This window comes from Schistocerca gregaria, chromosome 7 (assembly GCF_023897955.1).
Source record: "Schistocerca gregaria isolate iqSchGreg1 chromosome 7, iqSchGreg1.2, whole genome shotgun sequence".
NCBI classification, from domain to species: domain Eukaryota; kingdom Metazoa; phylum Arthropoda; class Insecta; order Orthoptera; family Acrididae; genus Schistocerca; species Schistocerca gregaria.
In genome coordinates this window covers 117,859,830-117,881,292 of record NC_064926.1, presented here as the reverse complement: position 1 = coordinate 117,881,292, position 21,463 = coordinate 117,859,830, and the positions used below count along the sequence as shown (strand labels likewise).

General features: G+C 44.8%; 1 protein-coding gene across 2 annotated transcripts in view; it reads left to right on the top strand.

Annotated features, from left to right (window-relative positions):
* The window catches only part of LOC126282140 (ubiquitin-like protein 3), a 437,031-nt gene that overhangs the window by 352,600 nt on the left and 62,968 nt on the right, over positions 1 to 21,463 (top strand). For both annotated transcript variants that reach the window (XM_049981643.1, XM_049981642.1), the window contains exon 2: positions 16,024 to 16,132. In XM_049981643.1, the coding sequence (XP_049837600.1) occupies positions 16,024 to 16,132 (109 nt within the window). The remainder of the gene's footprint in view (positions 1 to 16,023; positions 16,133 to 21,463) is intronic.

The following is a 21,463-nucleotide window of genomic DNA, read 5'->3' as shown; positions in this document are numbered from 1 at the left end:
GTTCGCCATGCAGTGATGGCATTTTCGCGCGTCTTTTTGTGTACTGTTTGGTGGCTTGCCATAAACCATTGTCTTCTAGTTCGAGAGCTGAGAGCCTTGCTGACCATTGTTGGTTGCGGTATTCATTGAGATCTGCTTTCAGCTCTCTCTCTGTAGCCTATTGAGTAGCCTCCGTGTGACCTTGTTTCTGGCGAGCTTCCACTCTTTGGCGATCCTGTTTTTGTGCCGTATTTGCGCAAGCAAGTGCGGCGGGAGTTGCCTGGAGCGGGGGGGTCCCGCATGAGGCGGTGTGGCTCCCTCAGCAGCTTGCAGGATCGCTCTTGTGAGGTCGTCTAGTGCCTGTTCTACTGTCTCTGCAGTTGGAGGCGGGGTCTGGGCAAGTTCAGCTGCTACTGCGTTGCTGAATTGCTCTTTATTGATGCGCTTGTACGTCGCATGCCGTTGTGGGATAGAGAGCCATTCTCCCATATCGACCTCAGAGATCACGGGATTGTGGTCCGACGACATTCTGTTTACCGATGTCGCGGATACAAAGCCCACCAGATTCTTTGTGATGGCTATGTCGAGGACGTCCGGTCTTCCTCCGTTCTTTGGGAAGTGTGTCGGTTCCTCTGGGCCCCATATTTGTAACTGGTGTGTGCGCGCGAGTCGTTGCAACCAGCTTGGTTTCGGCGTCTCGAGTTCCAGTCCTTGTGCTTGGCGTTTAGGTCCCCTGCTATTAGCAGTTTGCCTCTAATACGGCTTAGTGCAGCTATGTCGTCCTCTTCTAGTCTTTGGGAAGGGGAGCGATACACTGCAACGACTGTTAGGGGGCCAGTTACTGTGGCCACTTCGATTGCCGCCGTTTCTATTTCTGCTGTATTCGGGGGGTATACTTGGTGGTGTCTGATTCCTTTTTTGACATATACCGCGACCCCGCCTCCGTGAGTGGGTCGGTCGTTTCTGTAACAAATGTAGTTTGGTACAGAAACTCTTAGTCCCACTAGGCATATGTCTACGTTTTCGTCCTGTATGAATTCTCTAAACTCCAGGGGTTGGCGAGTAAGGTTGTCTGCGTTAAACGCGCATATTTTGAGACCTTGTATGTTAGGTCTCCTATCCGTGGTGGGGGACAGTTTTCCCTGAGGCTGTCGCTGCTACAGGCGACTGCTGTGCTGCCGATCTGAGGTCGGCGGAGAGTTGCGTCAGAGTTGCTAGTATACCTGCTAGCTGGGTCATCTGTGCCTGTAGCAGTTGGATGGACGACGCGAGTTGCTGAATTGTAGCAGACTCGACTGCTTCTTGCGGACTGGTTTGTGGGTGGCATGGAGGACTGACTTCCCTAGGACTTTCGTCAGCTTGGGGAACCTGGTTGCTGCTGTGTTGTGGTGGTAGTGGGTGGTTCGGCGGGTCAGGTGGGTCACCGGCAAGCGCGCGGGAATAAGCGGTGGATGCGAAGACCTGCGTTATTACGGTATCATGTTGTCTTCTCTGGGGAGGTGGCCTGGGCGCTGGTATGTTTTTCGTATGATTCGGGGTTTTACTGATGTTTTTGCCCCTCTGCCTGTCCCTTAGAGCTCTGTATTCAGGGCATCCTAGGTAACTGGCGGGGTGCGCTCCTTTGCAATTAGCGCACTTTTCTTTTCCCTCCCCCCTCGGTAATTTGCACTGGTCGTACGTGAGGAAGTACAGTTGATGAAGCAGTCTGCTTTCATTAGCCTCCACCTTCCTTGCTTGCTACTACATGTATGTTGCTCCCCCAGACATTCGCCAAGAGCACTGTGGGAAATCCGTCCAAAACAGTAGTCAAGCGTTTATCATTCCGACGTCCATTGGCTGGTCTGGGGTGGGATGCACGACGTCCAGCTCTGGCTTGGTGGGCTGATGGGGGAAGCTGGCTGCATACGTGTCTTCTGATTCTGAAAAAAAACAAACAGCCTTGGATTTCTGCCGCCATGCAATGAATGTGGTGTGGTCCTATTTGATTTTTATGGCGCGTTGAAACTTCATTTGAATGTTTAATTTTATATGCAACTTCGCCGAATTGCTCTATGACTCTGCCTGGTGCTAATATCTTTTTGCCTAATTTGTACAATCAAATGATACCGCATCATTGTTCAAAAAATGTTTGTTGCGTCTGTTGTCGAAGCTCGGCTTGTGGACGAACGAGTGGCTTTAAAACTGACATTGATGTTCGGTGAGATCTTCCGTGTTTCTCAGCTACAGATTGTGCATCGTATGGCGTGGCCCCGTACAGAGAGAGGAAGATCACTGAAGCACTGTCTTTATTGAATGGTTGAACCAGCTTCGCCATGTGCGACTCGAAAGTTCTTACGACTCTTTTAATGAATCCGTTGGCCTCGGAATAAAACGGTGCCGCCCTAAACTGTGAAAAGTCCTTAGTTTCACAAAACAGTTCAAATTCTTGAGAAGAAAATTACGTGCCGTTGTTAGCGACAATAGATTTCGACAATCCTTAAACAGAGAATATCTTTGACAAAGCCTGAATAGTCTTTGTTGCAGGTATCGATGACACCTGGGGGACAGTATGTGTCGCAAGTATTGCACTTCACGTTGAAAGTAGATCCACTTATCTTTATTGTATTTCAAATTTATCAGTTATAGAAAACGGATTCGGCCAAGATAGTTTACAGCGTTTGGAGCTTTCCAGACTAATTGTTCAAATATCTCTGGAACAAATACAGTGTGTTGGCAATGCCAAAGGGTAACATTTGGCAACGGTGAAGACCAAATAATGTATTTATCACCATAAATCTTTGCGCGTCGTCCAAAACGGTTTGCAAATATGTATATTTAAGCTTCAAATTGGCAAAATTCTCACATCGGCTAACTTCCGGCTTGTGGCTTGGATTGAGTCAGTAATATTCTGCATTGACTGTCGCTTCGAAATCTCTGCAAATGCGTAATGTGCTGTTCGATTTCTGTACAACTATGATTGGTGTCATTCTGTTCAAGACGGTCGAATACTTGCTTTACTTTAACCTTTAACATAAACGAAATGTTGCGTGTTTTGCAAAGTTTCTCACCGTATTCGGGTTCAGCAAAATTTTGACACCGCATTCGGCTTCACTGTGATACATGCCTTTATATATAAAAAGCCGTTGATCATGCTTCTTTCTTTTGAAAAAATATCACTATATCTCTGCTACACCTGAACCAACTGTCCATTCAGAATAAAACTTTGAATTTGATTTGCACTCTCGTGATGAATGGTAAAGCTCAAAGGATTCAATAGAATCCGTTGTATTATTGGAATTCACTGCAACGAATGTAGCCTGTTCCGTGACGTGTTTGCACATAACATCTGTTGCAGCATTGTCCTTTCATTGGACTCTCCCAATTGCTGTTAACTTTGCCATTCCTAAATTTCGGTACACTAACAGGCTGTTCAGAAGTTAAGACCCTGTCATTTTGTGTATTGATTGGCATTTCGTTAACTCGAAGAGCCGTAGATAACGTTTTGTTACTGACAGAAAAGACGGCAATCACATTACGTTTCGTCCATGGAGGTTTTTTGAATTTTCACTTGTTCGTTTTGAATATTAGTTGACTTTATTTTTAACCTTTGCAGTATGCTGGAGTTTCTTGACTTGCGTTGGTTATGCGCCGTTTTGCGCACCTTAGCCCCATGTTCGGCCTTTTTAAAGAAATTAAAACGTGTGTTCTGACAGAAACAGTTGTCCCTTGTGTGGTTTACACTACAACGTGAACAAGACTGTAATTTGCCATTTCGAAACTTGTCCGATCTGTAATCCCTCCCTTGCGGTCGCACGTTTGAATTTCTATGCCCTCTCTGTACAACGTAGCTTAGTAATGTATTTTAGTATCAGTGCAACCGCCTTTTCGGAACTAGGACCTGTACAGTTCTGTTCCACTGTACTTTTGTACGTTGTGCTTGTGTTCTATGACTACAACTGCTTTTACTTTTACAGGTTTGATAATTACTGGAGTCAGATCAATTTTCAAGCTTTTTTGAAAGATGTGTGATAACAATGTTATTGAGCGTTTCAACGATTTAGAAGTGTTTTGAGCTATCATATGTGGCGGAAGTGATTCTGGTACTACCAATAGCGTTGCCTCTTAGCCATAGAGTGTCTTTATTCTTAAGGTGATACCCTCATGGATGTCCAAGATGATTTTTTCTGCTATTCACGTGGTCAGATTCAGGAAGCTGTAAATTGGCCTTGGTTTTCATTCATGAAGGGCGATGGAATAAGATGTCTGTATGACTTACTAGCACGCCCATTGAGCTCTTGAATTGGATTTTAACGTGCCGCAAACGTGTCGATAGTGTTAATTCGGCAGATTACAATCTGGAGCGTGTCCCCAGGAGCAATAGTCGGTCTTAAAGTATATTGCAAGAACCGTCGTTCGAAGCAAAAAAGTCTAGTAAACCGGGTTCTAAAACGCGTACCTTAAAAGCTATGAGCGCTTGTTCAGTAGAATAGATGTGTTTCACAGTACCGAAAAAGAGCGAGTACTTGTAACTCTGCAAGTATGCGTTTTGGAGCCCATGCGTACTAGACTTTTTTTGTTACGAATAATAACTTCTGTCCCATCCCTGAATATTGACCATACCTCTTGGGACACCCTATATATTTAACATTGTCTATTGGGACAAAATGTTACTGGACCAATTTGACTCGCATATGGAGAATCGATCATACATCTAGATACAGACACAAAATGCAAGTAGAACAAACTAAAGATCGCGAGGAGAGTGGATGAAAGAATGATACGCACTTATTTATTTGCAAGAGGATAGATCGCTTCAACAGACGTAGTGACGTAAGAAAGATAGTAATAATGGACGAGGCTTTTGAAGGACGAGGTGGGCAAACGTGGACCTGTTCGGAACTTGTTACATCGTGGCAGCAAGTGTGCTGTCGTGACACCAGTTACAAAAGCATTCCGCAGCTGTTGTCGATTATGATACAAGTGTTTGTGATTCAGTATAAAATCATTCTTCCAGAATAGTCCGATCGAAAGTTTTGCTGAGGCCTTCTTCTGGGAAGAGGCTGCATACTGTGATGAAATGTCAGACTCCCGTTAATTTAACGACAGTAATTGCTGCATTTATTAGCATAGATAATGATTATGATTGACTGTTGAATGACTTTGCTGTGTTGGTGGAGACGTTCATCATTCACCTAGGGAGTGGAAGACGGGCCGTGGGTGGTACCTTGCGCTGGTTTTTAGATACACCGTTAGAGGTCTCGTAGCACTGAGTGTAGGCAGCAGTGCCACCCGAAGCCAAAAGCTGTCGACATCATTCAAATTGTTCGAACATTTAGCAACCTAGACTGCCTCTCTGACTTTTCGTTTTCGTTGGTGTGGCGCTATTGCTAAAATACACTACTGGCCATTAACATAGCTACACACACGCGAAATTTAACCGACAGGAAGAAGATGCTATGATATGCAAATGATCAGCTTTTCAGAGCATTTACACAAAGTTGGCGCCAGTAGTGACACCTACAACGTGCTGACATGAGGAAAGTTTCCAACCGATTTCTCATTCACAAACAGCAGTTGACCGGCGTTGCCTGGCGAATCGTTGTTGTGATGCCTCCTGTAAGGAGTAGAAATGCGTACCATCACGTTTCCGACTTTGATAATGGGCGGATTGTAGCCTATCGCGATTGCGGTTTATCGTATCGCGACATTGCTGGTCGCGTTGGTCGAGATCCAATGACTATTAGCAGAATATGGAATCGGTGGGTTCAGGAGGGAAATACAGTACGCCGTGCTGGATCCCAACGGCCTCGTATCACTAGCAGTCGAGATGACAGGCATCTTATCCGCATGGCTGTAACGGATCATGCAGCCACGTCTCTATCCCTGAGTCAACAGATGGGGACGTTTGCAAGACAACAACCATCAGCACGAACAGTTCGACGACGTTTGCAGCAGCATGGACTATCAGCTCGGAGACCATGGGTGCTGTTACTATTGACGCTGCAGCACAGACAGGAGCGCCTGCGATGGTGTACTCAACGACGAAACTGAGTGCACGAATGGCAAAACGTCATTTTTTCGGATGAATCCAGGTTCTGTTTACAGCATCATGATGGTCGCATCAGTGTTTGGCGACATCGCGGTGAACGCACATTGGAAGCGTGTATTCGTCATCGCAATACTGGCGTATCAAACGGCGTGATTGTATGGGGTGCAATTGGTAACACGTCCCGGTTACCTCTTGTTCGCATTGACGGCACTTTGAACAGTGGACGTTACATTTCATTTTAGATGTGTTACGACCGGTGGCTCTACCCTTCATTCGATCCCTGAGAAACCCTACATTTCAGCAGGATAATGCACGACCGCATGTTGCAGGTCCTGTACGGGCCTTTCTGGATACAGAAAATGTTAGACTGCTGCCCTCGCCAGCATCTTCCCATATCTCTCACCAATTGAAAACGTCTGGTCAATGGTGGCCGAGCAAGTGGCTCGTAACAATACGCCAGTCACTACTCTTGATGAACTGTGGTATCGTGTTGAAGCTGCATGGGCGGCTGTACCTGTACACGCCATCCCAGCTCTGTTTGACTCAATGCCCAGGCGTATAAAGGCCGTTATTACGGCCAGAGGTGGTTGTTCTGGGTACTGATTTCTCAGGATCTATGCACCCAAACTGCGTGAAAATGTAATCACATGTCAGTTCTAGTATAATATATTTGTTCAATGAATACCCGTTTATCATCTGCATTTCTTCTTGGTGTAGCACTTTTAATGGCCAGTAGTGTACAACAGGATCAAAGTTTGTATTCTGACCACATTTTTCACTATGCCCAGCAGGACATGACAGTCATGCATAAAGGAGGTGCCTCCCAGTAGAACACCAGTCAACAATAGCGTGATGGGGCATAATTTTTACAACTACTTTATGTCGAAACTTGGCCGAATACCCAAAGCTGTTCTCGTTGTGTGTAAAGTATGTTAGCGGCAAGACACAATCAGTGCCTTTTCTATGCGAAAGTTATCGATGACAGAGTTGCTAAAATCTCAATTACTAAACAAAGGCTTCCGGATTTCCATCACCAGAAAAGACTAAGTAAATATTCCAGCATTCTAATCAAGAATAGTTGCCACAGCAGTAATTTAAAAGTTGACAACCAAGGAATAGTGAAGCAACTTAAATCACTTCATAAAAGAAAATGTTCCAGTCCAAATTGTATCCCAATAGGTTTCTTTCAGAGTATGATGATGCATTAGCTCTATACTTAACAATCTTATACAACCGCTCGCTTGACGTCCAAAGACTGGAAAGTTGCGCATATCACACCAATGTTCAAGAAAGGCAATAGGAGTAATCCACTAAATTACAGGTCCAGATTATTAACGTCGATATGCAGCAGGATTTTGGAACATATATTGTGTTCGAACATAATGAATTACCTCGAAGAGAACGGTCTGTCGACACATAGTCGACGCGGATTTAGAAAACATCGTTCTTGTGAAACACAACTAGCTCTTTACTCACACTCACGTTTCGATACTTGATCCATTTATGTAATACGACAATTGTTAAGACTATATGATTACCAGTACGCAGTGACAGAAATGGGCGCGTTTCATCAGACGGATGAAAAAACAAGTATCTCGGAAGGGAATGAGACATCGTTCTACCCTCAGTTTTTAATGAAATTGCTATATCTTATCTACATTTCGTGCTATGCTTTACTTAATTTGATGCAAAACATTAACTATGATGAATAACGAAAAGAAATTCAGTCCTTTAACGGCTAAAAGCGAGGGGAAACTACGGCCGTAGTTTACCCTGAGGGTTAAACGATGATGGTATCCTCTTGGGCAAAACATTCTGAAGCTAAAATAGTCCCCCATTTGGATCTCCAGGTGGGGATTACTCAGGAGGATGTCGTCATCAGGAGCAACAAAACTGGCATTCTATGGATCGTGCTATGCTCGATCCTTAATCGCACATATAGTTTAGAAAACTAAAAAGGGAAGTGGATGGGCTGATGTTAGATACAGCGGAAATTAAAGAAGTACTGTGGCAGAAGCGACAGGACTTCTGGTCAGGTGAAACAAGGCTATGAACACATCAGATAGAGGTAATGTAGGAGTAGGTTTAATAATTAATAATAGGAACGCGGGTTAACTACTATGACCAGCATAGTGAACATACTGTTGTAGCCAAGACTAACACGAAGGCAACACTCACCACAGTAGTAAAAGTTCATACGCCAACTGGCTTCACAGACGATGAAGATAGTGCTGTAATGCATGATGAGATGAAAAAAATTATTCAGATAGTTAAGGGAGACGAAAATTTTATTGTGATGATGGACTGAAATTCAGTAGTAGGAAGAGAAGGAAAAATTGTATGTAAATATGGACTAGGGTAAAAGAATGAAAAAGGAAGCTACCTCGTAGAATTCTGCATAGAGAATGGTTTAAGAATCATAAAAGAAAGTCGTGTACGTGGGAGCTACCTAGACACACCCTATTATATAATGGTAAGATAGAGATTGCGGAACCAGATTTGTGAGAGATTTCCAGGGGCAGATGTGGATTCTGACCACAAGTTATTGGTTATGAACTGTACATTACAGCTGAAGAAATTGCAAACAGTTTGGAAATTAAGGAGATGGGACCTGGATAAGTTGACCGAACCAGAAGTTGAGAGTTTCAGAGGGAGCATTACAGCAGTTCACTAGAACATGGGAAAGCAATACAGTGGAAGACGAATAGGTAGCCTCGAGAGATGAAATAGTGAAGGTAGCAGAGGATCAAATACGTAATGGATAACACAGAAGATACTAAATTTAATTAATGAAAGGAGAAAATATAAAAAACGCGTCAAATGAAGCAGATGATAGGGAATACAAATGTCAAAAAAATCAGAACGATAATAAGTGCAAAATATCTAAGCAGGAATGGCTAGAGGACATATGTAAGGATTTAGAAGCATACTTCACTAGGGGTAAGATACATACCGCATACAGGAAAATTAGAGACCTATGGAGAAAAGAGAATCAGATCTATGAATATCAAGAGCTCAGATGGAAAACAAGTCCTACGCAAAGAAGGGAAAGCTGAAAGGTGGAAGGCGTATATAGAGGATCTATGCAAGGGATATGGTCTTGAAGGGAGTATTATAGAAATGCAAGACGACATTGGTGAACATGCGATAGGAGATATGATTCTGTGAAAAGAATTTAACAGAGTTCCAGACGACCTAATTCTAAACAAGTCTCCGGGATTAGACGGAATTCCGCTAGAACTACTGACAACCTTGGGAGAACTAACCATGACAAACTCTTCCACCCTGTGTACAAAATGTATGAGACAGGCGAAATACCTTCAGACTTCAAGAAGAATGTAATAATCCAGACTCCAGAGAAAACAGGTGCTGGCACGTTTGAATGTTACCGAACTATCAGTTTAATAATTCATATTTGCAAAATACTAACAGGAATTCTTTGTAGAAGAATGGGAAAACTGGTAGAAGCTGACCTCGGAGGAAGATCAGTTTGGATTGTGACGAAATATAGGAACACGGGAGGCGTTACTGACCTATGATTTATCTTAGAAGATAGGTTAAGGAATGGCAAACCTACGTAAATAGGACTTGTATCCTAAGAGAAAGCTTTTGACGATGGTGATTAGAATAGTCTCTTTGAGATTCTTAAGGTAGCATGTGCAAAATACAGAAGTGAAAGGCTGTTTAGAACTTGTACAGTGACTAGACGGCAGATACAGGAATTGAGGGACATGAAAGGGAAGCAGTGCTTGAGAAAGGAGTTAGGCAGACATTTGTCATGTTATTCAACCTGTACATTGAGCTAGCAGTGAAGGAAACAAAAAGAAAAATTTGGAGTAGGATTTAAAGTTCAAGGAGAAGAAATAAAAGCTATTTCGTTTGTCGATGACATTGTCATTCTGTCAGAGACAGCAAAGGACTTGGAAGAGCAGTTAAACGTAATAATGGACATTGTCATGAAAGGAGGATATAACATGAAATCAACAAAAACAAAACAAGGACAGTTGAAAAAAATGGTTCAAATGGGTCTGAGCACTATGGGACTCAATTGCTGTGGTCATCAGTCCCCTAGAACTTAGAACTACTCAAACCTAACTAACCTAAGCACATCACACACATCCATGCCTGAGGCAGGATTCGAACCTGCGACCGTAGCAGTCTCACGGTTCCGGACTGCGCGCCTGACAGTTGAATGTAGTCGAATTAAATCATCTGATGCTGTGGTAATTAGATTAGGAAACGAGACGCTTAAAGTAGAAGATGAGGTTTGCTGTTTATGCAGCAAAATAGCTGATGATGGCTGAAGTAGTCTGAACAACTGAAATTTGTTAACATCGAATATAGATTTAAGTGTTAGGAAGTGTTTTCTGAAGGTATTTGTATGACAATGTATGGAAGTGAAACGTGGACAATAAACAGTTTGGATAAAAATGGAATAGGAGGTTTTGAAATGTGCTGCTACAGAAAAATACTGAAGCTTAGATGGGCAGATCACCTAACTAATGAGAAAGGACTGAAGAGAATTGGGGAGACAAGAAATTTACGACACAGCCTAACTAGGAGAAGGGATCTGTTGATAGGACTCATTCTGAGACACAAGGGGATCACCAGTTTAGTATTGGAGGTAAGTGTGGAGGGTAAAAATTACAGAGGGAGACCAAGAGATGAAAACAGTTAAGCAGATTTAGAAGGATGTGAGTTGCAGTATTATTCGGAGATGATGGGTCTTGCACAGGATAGAGTAGCACGCAGAGCTGTATCAAACCATGTTCGGACTGAAGACAACAACATTGAGCAAAGATATCGAACAGTAAACTGAGCAAAAATTAAATTTTCTTAATATCGAATGATAAGTATTCTATAACGGTCAGAACACCATCTCCCATCACAGGCAGCATAAGGCGAGCAGTACAGCAACAAGAAAGCCACTTTCAGCACGGAATCCACAGAGAACGTCTGTAGCAGCCAAAGGATCGAAATTTATAATTAATAGTTTAACACTGAGATAAATAAAAAGAAAAAAGTTGTTGGTAGCAGCGGGACTCGAACCCAAGCCGACGAATTGTCAGTCTATGCCCTAAATGACTCAGCCGCGGTGCCGTTAACAACAGGTGCACCTCTAAAGTGCCTCGTACGTTTTGCTTGCAGTGCTCAAAGAAAAATGCTGACCTAGTGCTACAGGCCATGTGGCATCCTCAGTACTAGCAGGGATGACGTCACATCAGGCCATGTGACATCGAAAACTAACAGTTGCGTCGCTTCTCTGATTTGATCATAGTGGTGCTGACTGTCATTTCAACACTCGACACTGGTTTCCAGTTTTTGCGGAGACAGCATTTCAGCACACATTTGAAGAGAACTGCCGTAATTTTATTGATATTTCCTTCTCGCATTCGAAGAGGATTGCCATAACTTTAGTGCAATATTTATTGTGTGCTGTAGCACATCAGCACGTGGTCACAGGCCGCCACTGATCAGAAGATTCTGCAAGAATGCAGTACCATATAACTTTTAACATAGCATACAAAATATTATTTTTGAAAAGGCACGAACACACACATTTCCACGCCAGGTTAGAGGCCAGATACAACCACAACCACATTTGATTTCTTTCTCTTCGTAAAACTGACAAACTACTCTGATGGACGTGGGAACACGTCATAATGCGCGTAATATAAAAATGTAATACGGGGTTTTGTGCGCATATGTTTGTATTGAGCTGTCGTGACGTGGGAATGCGTTGGATGATGGCATCTGACGCAACACGCCTTACGACGCGTCAGATGGCGTCAGGAGAGTCAAATGGTTTCTCCTGTTTCGTTTCCATTTACTATTTGAAGATGAAGGAGATGTTGATTGAGTACGTTCGGTCAAATCTGGTGCTGTATGACCCTACAAACCGGGACTATCGTAACCGGAATTCAAAGAAAGGGGCTTGGGTCGAAATAGGAGAAAACCCCGGTATTCCAGGTTAGTGAAAACAGTTATTTTTTCCATACATTTTATTAGTTTGTTCTTTTTTTACAATTTATAATGGTTCAATATGCGTTACATTTGGTATTGATTGAAAAAAAGTATCAATCGATATCAAATAAAACCTGATGTGAATATAACAGATTTTATAATATAAATTTGGTTATATGAATTTATAACTAAAAATAACACCCAAAGTTGAAATTAGGTTGTATTGAACTTAAAATGGTCGGTTATAACGAATTCACCTATTAAATAAACAATGCTGGACGTGTCACGGAGCAACTCTACCCTTTCGAATGCAGTGGCATTGCCAAGGACAACTTGCTGGACCATAATCAGAAACGAAGTACATTTTGAACTTTGGTGAAGGCCGCTTCTCTCACGAAATTTCTACGAATGGGTTCGAGGTTGGCTAAACCATGGAGGTTGGCTACACCATGAATGTGTTCACTTTCCATTCGGATTTGTTCCTTGAAAGGGGAAATATTGGTTGATGTATTCCGAAGCGTGTTGTGTAGACAGGTGGAAGCTAAAACTTTTATATCAGCAGTTTCTGGTTTAGTTTCAAAACGTTTTGGAAATATGCTCCAGCGCCCTGCTAGAATTCCGAACGCGTTTTCTACAGTCCGTCGAGCTCTTGAAAGGCGGTAGTTGTATACCTCCTCTTCGTCACTTTTAGTGGCTGCTTCTCCATTGCAGGTAGTAGCTCTTTGTCTTGTGAAATGGCGTATTTGTTGCTTTCAAATCTTTTTCCCATCTCAGTTCGCTCAAAATTTCCTCCCGCTACTTTTGCCGTGAGCTCCACCGTCAACAACAGCGAATGTGAAATTTTCATCTACCAAAACCAATAAAACAATGGAATATGTGCCTTTGTAGTTCTAGTACAATGAACGAGCACCAGCCGAACATCGGATTTGAACGTGCTTGCCGTCCAAAGTTCCTTTCTGTGCAGTGTGGATAATTCCACTTCTCATCATAATCCTTGGCGATTTGTTTCCATTCGTCTTCCTTTCGTTCTGGCATGTATATCGGTTGTAGAGTTCTCCAAATTACCTCGCAACATTCTTTAACTATTTCTCCAGTAGTTGAAAATCCAATCAGAAAAGAAAAAGCCAGCGTTATATAAGAATTTCCAGTTGCTAAGTATCTGTGAACAGTGAAAAAAATCCCAATTATCGAAGTATTACTCTTTACGTTGTCCTTTGGCAAATGAATAACTAATAGATAACTAAAGATAAACTTAGAATTCTAAACTCATTTCTCTGTTGTAGGTAATAACTGTAAAGACAATTGGAATGAACTACGGAACGCGTACATCCAGGCTAAACACCGTAGAGCCACAAAATCAGGTCGGGCAGCAAAGAGTTTGAGCAAATGGAAATTTGAAGATGAATTGGCCTTTTTGAATCCAGCTCTCGTAACAAGAAAAACTCGAGGAAATGCGGAAGACAGCCTGTGGTGCCACCGCAAGGCACCACACTTGCTAGGTTGAAGGCTTCAAATCGGTCCCGGTCCGTCAGTACACATCGGACCCGCGAGTCGCCACTGTCGACGCTAGCACACCGAGCGCCGCCACTCGGCTGGTCTTGCGAGACAAGCTAGCGCACGGCCAGTTCTACAGCCGACTTTAATAGGAATGGTTCTCTTGTTACAGCTTCAGAGACATCATTTGCAGAGACGCGCCGGCCGGGGTGGCCGAGCGGTTCTAGGCGCCTCTGTTTGGAACCGCGCGACCGTTCCGGTCGCAGATTCGATCCTGCCTCGGGCATGGATGTGTGTGATGTCCTTAGGTTAGTTAGCAGTTCTAAGGTCTAGGGGACTGATGACCTCACATGTTAAATCCCATAGTGCTCAGAGCCATTTGAACCATTTTGCAGAGACGCTAGTTAGCATACCTTCATCTAAGTCAGTTGCTACGACCTAGCCAGGCGCCACATACAGTTTATGCATTGACAATTGTTCTATATGTGTGAAGCAATCAGAATTGTAAAGAAGTATTTGCAGTTCAGTCTATAACTGCATTTGTAAATGTTATTGTGCAAAGTCAAGATCGACGTTCACCGCTGATGACGAATTAATGCTAAGTATTTAATTGTATTCCTGTCTACTAACTTTCTAATCACCTGAGATGTTCCAGATACAGCCCGTGAAGTATATTCAAGTATAGTTCATTGATCCTCACGTCAGCCTACGTGATCAACGCGTGCAACTAATGGCCACACCTCGTGATGAGACTAAGAGTCAAATTGCGTGACTCAGCTGGGTCACCCTTTTTCCATGAGGCCCATAGTTCCGCCTCATACAAAATACGACCTCAATAATGGAGATTATGATGGAACACGTGAAGAGATTGGCTTATGTCCGCTTAATGAAACAGACTCACAGGTGGTCTCGTCAGAAAGTGCCCAATCTAACCCACCAAGAAACGACCTATTCCAAAGTGCAGTCCCTGCAATGGCGGAGGCCATCGACAGTCCCACAGCCAACGTGTCAAATTGTCCAACTTTTAGTCAACCTTCAGTGAAGCCCGTAAGGCCATCATTCGTACAAGAAATGGTCACATTTATGAAAGACAACCAACGCTTGCGCGCCCAACTACTTCTACAAAGTGCGCCCGCTGCGTCTAGTAACAACGTGGACGATGAATGCGGACGTCTTTTCCTCGGAATGGCGAAAATGTGAAAAAAAATGGGTCCTGATGAGCAAGTCAGGGTGAAGATGGAAGTGAGGAACATTGTTTTGGGGGCAGCGTTGCAAGCTGCACATGGGAGCTCATTTTAGATGAACTCTGGTCACCACAACACTCTTAATACAAATCCTTCATCATTCCATCAGTCCTCCTCAAGACCATCTCCTCAGCAATCTGAAGACATCTTGGAGTGCACAACGGAGTCAACGTTCTCCTACACTTGGCAAGAGAAACAGCAAGAATACGTTACTAATTTGTATTTGCTTTTCTGATGTGTAAAAAACACACCTTGTGAAAAGAAAATCAATTAAAATTTGCAAAATGTCACTGTGATATATAATAAAGTAATGTTTTAGCTCTTTCCTCAAGCAAACTGCAAGGTGCATCTCAGCCGGAATGCTTTCCCTGAGTTGAGTGGAGCGTTTCTCTATTATCGGACTAACCAAGCTCAAGAGATGGTAGAAGTCAGTTTTTGCCATTCTGGAATACCACTTAAACCGCTCTTCATGTTCTATTAGTTGAGGCAGTAAATTTCGGAACTCCCCGAATTCGTATCGCCCCATATTGATAGGATGCACCCATTCTCAAGACGAGCAAATGGATGCAATATACAGAGCAGTCATTTCTTCTTCTTCCAGCACGTCAAAAACAGGGAATACATTCATGGTTGCAGGTTCAAAACAACCTGCACAAATGCTCACGAAGCAGTTGTTTCATGTTACTATACGTCAGGCCAATGTAATCACCACTTCATGTGAACGTGGTCCCACGGTGCCTCACGTGACGTGTTTCCACGTCATGTCAGAGTAGTCTGTACTTACCCTTAGCCTACGGAGCGACATGAGTGATTTTTCGCAAGTGTACTATGAGGTCCATTTAGGTGATGCAAGGTGATTTATATATGTGCATCATACTGGAAGAATGTAACGATAAAGATTGGAAAATACTTTTACCACATCTTGGACAATCAGTTCATGTGATGAGTAAAATATTGATATCAACATTTTATATCTTTTAGTCTGAAAATGTTGTTCTTAGTACATACTTGAAGACGTTGTCAGGATTGCCAACATCAGGTCTAAATATATCCAAACATTAACAATAGGCCCAAATCTGCTGTAGTTTTTTAATAAAAAAGAATTCACTTCGTGTAACAAGTATTGGAGCTTTCGTAGATATCAAACAGTTATTTTAACAGTGACTGTTAAGTTGTGTCAAAAGAGCAGGTGGGCCAGTTCAGGAGGTAAAGGGTCCACGGTTAAAAAGTTGATGGAAGCCTTAAATTTGTGTACTCTTTGAATTCACTCTTGCGTACTTGTGCTCCACATTCGTTTTCCCGCTCGTGTTGCAGATCAACTTGCGGCTCATACTGGTCAGCGGCAAGACGAAGGAGTTCCTGTTCAGCCCGAGCGACTCGGCTGGCGACATCGCGCAGACCGTCTTCGACAACTGGCCGGAAGGTGGGCAACACACACGGCACACAGCGAGCGGCAAGCGTACCGAGTTCATACTGATGGAGGAAGCCTTTTGCATACATGAATTTACTAATTGTGTTTCAGTTGTAAGTTCATCGCGTGACTTTTAATCAAAGCTGTGAAAAAACGTCCTATAATTAAATGATAGCGTTTCCACCTCGTTCTGTAAGTATTGTTCATTTTGCACTATTGGCTAAGCTGTGTGGCCTGCGGTATATGCCGGGAAAATGGGTAGCCACGCGTACACTCCATAATTTCATGTTTGCCCGCCATATGTTTATGGGTGCATGGTTCGGTGCCTCGTGCCCCCGCACTGACCAATATTGCAAATAAATATGAAGACGGAAAATATTAACAGATTGTGGTACCTGCCCGAAGAAGAGTATCAATGGAGTGTTACTGAAGAATAACGGAGATTAGATGGGTAAAGCAGATAACTAACCAGCGGGAACTGAAACCAGTTGTGACTCGCAGTACAGTGTGGCTAAAGTAAGTGCTATTGCTTCCTTAGTCATCAACGAAATGTTAGTTTGTATTATTTTCAGTTACTGGAATCTCTGTGTCTTCATCCCCCAGGGTGGTCGCCAGACTTTGGCGGGTTCGTGCTTGGCTACCACGGGGCGCCAGCCTTTGCAGCTTTTTTTCCCTTCCGTGCTCCATGTCTCTATGTCTAACCTCTTGCTATTCTTTTTCCCCTCCCTTGGGGAACATCTCTGGGTGGTTGTTGTGAATGTTTCGCATTGTCTGTCACTGACATAAGAATAGTCTCATCACTTTTTTCTTTCTCTCTTCCTTTCTTTGTTTCCCTTCAAGTCTTGTTCCTCCGCTTCGGCGTTTGAGGTTCCTCTTTTTCTTCTTCCTCCCTGTGCGCTCCTGAAAGCCGGCCCAAGCGTCTGACGCATAACAGGTGACTAGGTAACACGTAATTCCAAGTCACAGCTCGACAGCTAGGGTTCGTCCATATCTCCTGGTCCAGGTCAGGCCAGGCCCATGCCTGAGCTGCTGCTACCTTTCCATGTTAGCGATTAGTCCCTCTGCCAGGTATTCGGGAGGTGTGACCTGAGGTGTGAACAATCACCTAAGGCGGGTGCGCCTCCAGTCGGAAGGCGCGCTCCATCGGAGACACTGATTATCATGGCGGATTTTCTTGCAATGAGCCAATCACCTTCTTCACAATCAACGTAAAGGGAATGAGGCTAACGATTCAAAGACCCCTCCAGGTGCACCACCGCTCCTCGTGGTTTCACATACTTAAGACAGTCAGTTCTTCGCAATGGTAAATCCGTTTATTATTCAGAAAGATGTTGATGACATTGGTGGCCGCATGAAATCCTGCTCTCGTTCACGGAATGGCACTTTGCTTTTGGAGACAACTTCTGAATCTCAAGCCCAACAACTGCTTGCTGCCTCGCTTCTCCACGGCTACACTGTTCGTGTCGAGGCCCATAGAACTTTGGATTCTTCCCGTGGTGTAATTTACACCAGGGTGCTCGACGGTCTAGTCGAAGCCGAAATCTAATGTTACCTCTCTGATCAGGGTTTCATTGCCGTCCATCGTCTAATGAAAAAGGTAGATTCCTACTTAATGCCCACCCGCACTCTTTCCCTCACCTTTGATTGGGTGGTGGTGCCGTCCAACCTCCAAGCAGGCTATGAAATTATCACAGTCCGCCCATACATTCTGAACCCGATGTGCTGCTACCAGTGTCATCGTTTCAACCACACTCGACCGTCTTGTCGACACCCAGCCAAATGTGTAACCTGTGGTAGGGATGCACACGAGGGAGATTGTCCGCCTCCTCCTACTCGCTGTATCAATTGCAATGGCGGCCATGCCGCCTCCTCTCGGGATTGTCCCGTGTATCTTGATGAGTGAGCTGTCTAGGAGATTCGGATAAAGGAAAAAGTTCCTTACCCACTCGCTCGCAAGTTATTGGCTAAGCGCAAAATCCTGCGTTCTCCCGTCTGACACTTACAGTTCTGTTCTTGTTATCTCTCGCTCCATGAAGGACATGGGTACACAGAGATTCGACCTTAATTTCAGCTCTGAGCTCGTGAAATCGCCCAGTGCCAAGGTAGCTCGCCATTCCCCCCGTCGAGCTGTACAACAAGCCATCAAACTCTCGCCTCAAGGGCTGAAGCCACCATTTACGCAACCGGTAGATCAGAAAGGACAGGAGTAGTAGTCCCGAGAAGACTTCCCGCGTCCCTCTGGCCAAACAACACCTAATTTTTCCTCTACTAACTGGACAGGCTCAAAGAAGTCCACCAAAGGCAAAGTGTTCTCCTTTACAGACTCGTAGATACTCTTCGACATTGTTGCCACATGATACCTCAGCCTGTTCAGCCTCTATGTCGCTGGTGCGCACCACCAACCGTTTCTCTGAGTTGGACTCAACGGAAAAGACAGCACAAGCAAGCAAGCCGATGCTTCTGTGGACCTCATGGAGCAGGATCCTCCTGTTTCTGCGTAGGCTGTCATTCGGCAGCCGCCGAGGGTACACCTCTTCATTTCTTCCTCATCATGACTCTCCTCCAATGGAACGTTCGCGGCCTTCGGTCCCACAAAGAGGATTTACGGCTGCTTTTAGCATCGCAGTGTCCCCTTGTACTCTGCCTTCAGGAAAGAAAATTGTGTCCTTACGACCACTTTGAGCTTCCACATTTCTTCCCTGTTCTTTTTGACCTTCCCCCGACGTCGGCATTCCATCTCGTGGAGGCGTGATGCTGCCGGGAACGTTCATAGCCGACGCATCTCCCTGACTACCCATCTTTAAGCTGTTGCAGTTCGCCTTTTCCTTCTCCACCTACGCTTTCCGTCTGTACCATTTATGTCCCCCGTCATTCGATGCCACCAGAGCAGACTTCCTTCAGCTTATATGGCTGTTACCTCTCCCATTTCTGCCACTCGGTGATTTTAATACACATCATCGCATTTGGGGTTCTCCCTTGGCTGATCTTAATTAACTCAACCTCTTTTTCCTTAGTAATGGAGCACCCACATTCATTTCTGACTCCTCACACGGCTGTTCCCATTTGGAACTATTCTTCCGCATTGCCTAGCTTGCCCATTGCCTTGAGTGGTCCGTTCTTTCTGACACCTACTTGAGCGACCATTTCCCATGTGATACCCTTTTGCTGACTCCTACCCCACCTGCGTTTACACCAAAATGGCAGCTTACGAAGGCTGACTGGAGGCTTTACTCCTCCCTCGCCAGCTGTCTTGACCAGGGGGAATATGTCACAAGTGCTATCCTTGCTGCTGCAGAACGTTCCATTCCTCGCACTTCATCTTTACCAGGCCGTGTCCCAGTCCCTTGGTGGACAGAGGCATGCCGCGACGCACTTCGCGCACGGAGACGCGCGCTTTTAACCATCATCCTACGATGGCAAACTGCATTCGTTATAAACAGATGCGTGCAAAGTGCAGTCGCGTTCTTCGGGATAGCAATAAAAGTAGCTGGATTTCATTCACCAGTTCTTTTAGCAGTTCCACCCCTTCCTCTGTCGTGTGGGCCTGTCTGGGACCAAGATCCATTTGCCATTTTCCGGCCTGACAATAGCAGCCAATGTCATCGTGGACCCTATTGCTATCTCAAACACCTTGATCCGGCATTTTGCGGAAGTTTTGAGCTCTTCCCACTATTGCCTGCCTTCGCTCACCCTTCTCACACTCGAGATGCTACAGTGCCGCCTTTAATATGAGGGAGCTAGGTCATGCTCTCAGTATATCCCGATCCACCGCTCCAGGCCAGACGCTGTCCACATTTAGTTGCTGCAACACCTTTCTCTTGCAGGCAAGCAGTCTCTGCTTAATACGTGCAACCACATCTCGATAGAGCGCACATTTCCCGGACGTTGGCGTGACGCCACTGTCATACCCATACCTAAGCCGGGAAGGACAGAAACCTTCCTTCCAGACACCGCCCCATCTCTCTCACCAGCTGTGTTTGCAAGGTGATGCAACGTACTATCCACGCCCAGCTGACATGGTGGCTCGAGTCTCGCAATTTACTAACGACCGCACAGTGTGGGTTTCGAGCGCGGCATTCTGCAGTTGACCATCTCGTTACTTTGTCCACCCACCTCATGAATGGTTTTGAGCGTAAATCCCAGCCTGTGTCCGTATTTTTGGATTTGGAGAAGGCCTACGATACCTGCTGGAGAACTGGTGTCCTCCTTACTCTGTGCTCGTCGGGCTTCGGTGGCCATATGCCCTGTTTTCTTCAGGAATTTTTAAAATACCGAGTTTTCAGCGTGTGTGTGGGTTCTGCCTCGTCGTGCAACTTTATCCAGTAAAACTGTGTGCCTCAGGGTTGCATCCTGAGCGTCGTCCTCTTTGCTATCATCATTAACCCTATAATGGCCTGTCTCCCGCCGGGCATCTCCGGCTCCCTTTTTGTTGACGATTTTGCCACTTGTAGCAGTTCTCCACGGACGTATCTCACTGAGCGGCGTCTTCAGCGATGTCTTGATCATCTTTACTCCTGGAGCATCGGCAATGGATTTCGATTTTCCATTGGCAAAATCGTCTGTATGAATTTCTGGCGACGCTAGTGGTTTCTCCACCATCTTTGCATCTTGGTCCTGTTGCCCTTCCGTTAGTTGAAACTACGGAAATCCTGGGGCTTATGCTTGATAGGAAACACTCTTTGTCCTCGCATGTGTCTTGCGTGGCATTCTGGTGTACACGGTCCGTCAGTGTCGTACGTGTCCTTAATGGTGCTTTCTGGGGGTGCAGGTGAACCACCCTCCTTCGTTTTTACTGGTCCCTTATCCGTTCGAAACTCGACTATGGATGCTTTGTTCATACGTCTGCACGTCCGTCCCTCTTACGCCTTCTCAACACTATCCAACATCGTGGTATTCATTCGGCCACTGGCGCCAGTTACACTAGCGCAGTTGAGAGTCTGTAAGCTGAAGCTGCTGAACTACCACTGTCCATCGCCAAGACTTCCTCCTCAGCAGGTTGCGTTTCGTTTGTCTGACTTGCTTGTCCACCCATCCTATGCCGCTTCCTTCAGTAATTCCTTTGGTCGCCAGTATGGGGCGTGTTCCTCTTCTGTATTGTCTCCTGGACTCCTTTCTATGGTGGCTTATCTTCACACTTTCCCGGTGGGTGTGAACCCTCCACCACCTTTGCTTCCTGAAGCGGCCCGTGTTAATCCTGCCCTAAGGACACTACTCCAGTCTCGCTCTGTTACTTTCAGTTTCACGACCTTCGCACGGGTGCCCGGTGTACCTTCGTCACTGGCGGCCACGTCTTTCTATATCGGCTTGCGGCACACTACTCAGTATTTACAGCTGAACTCTTCG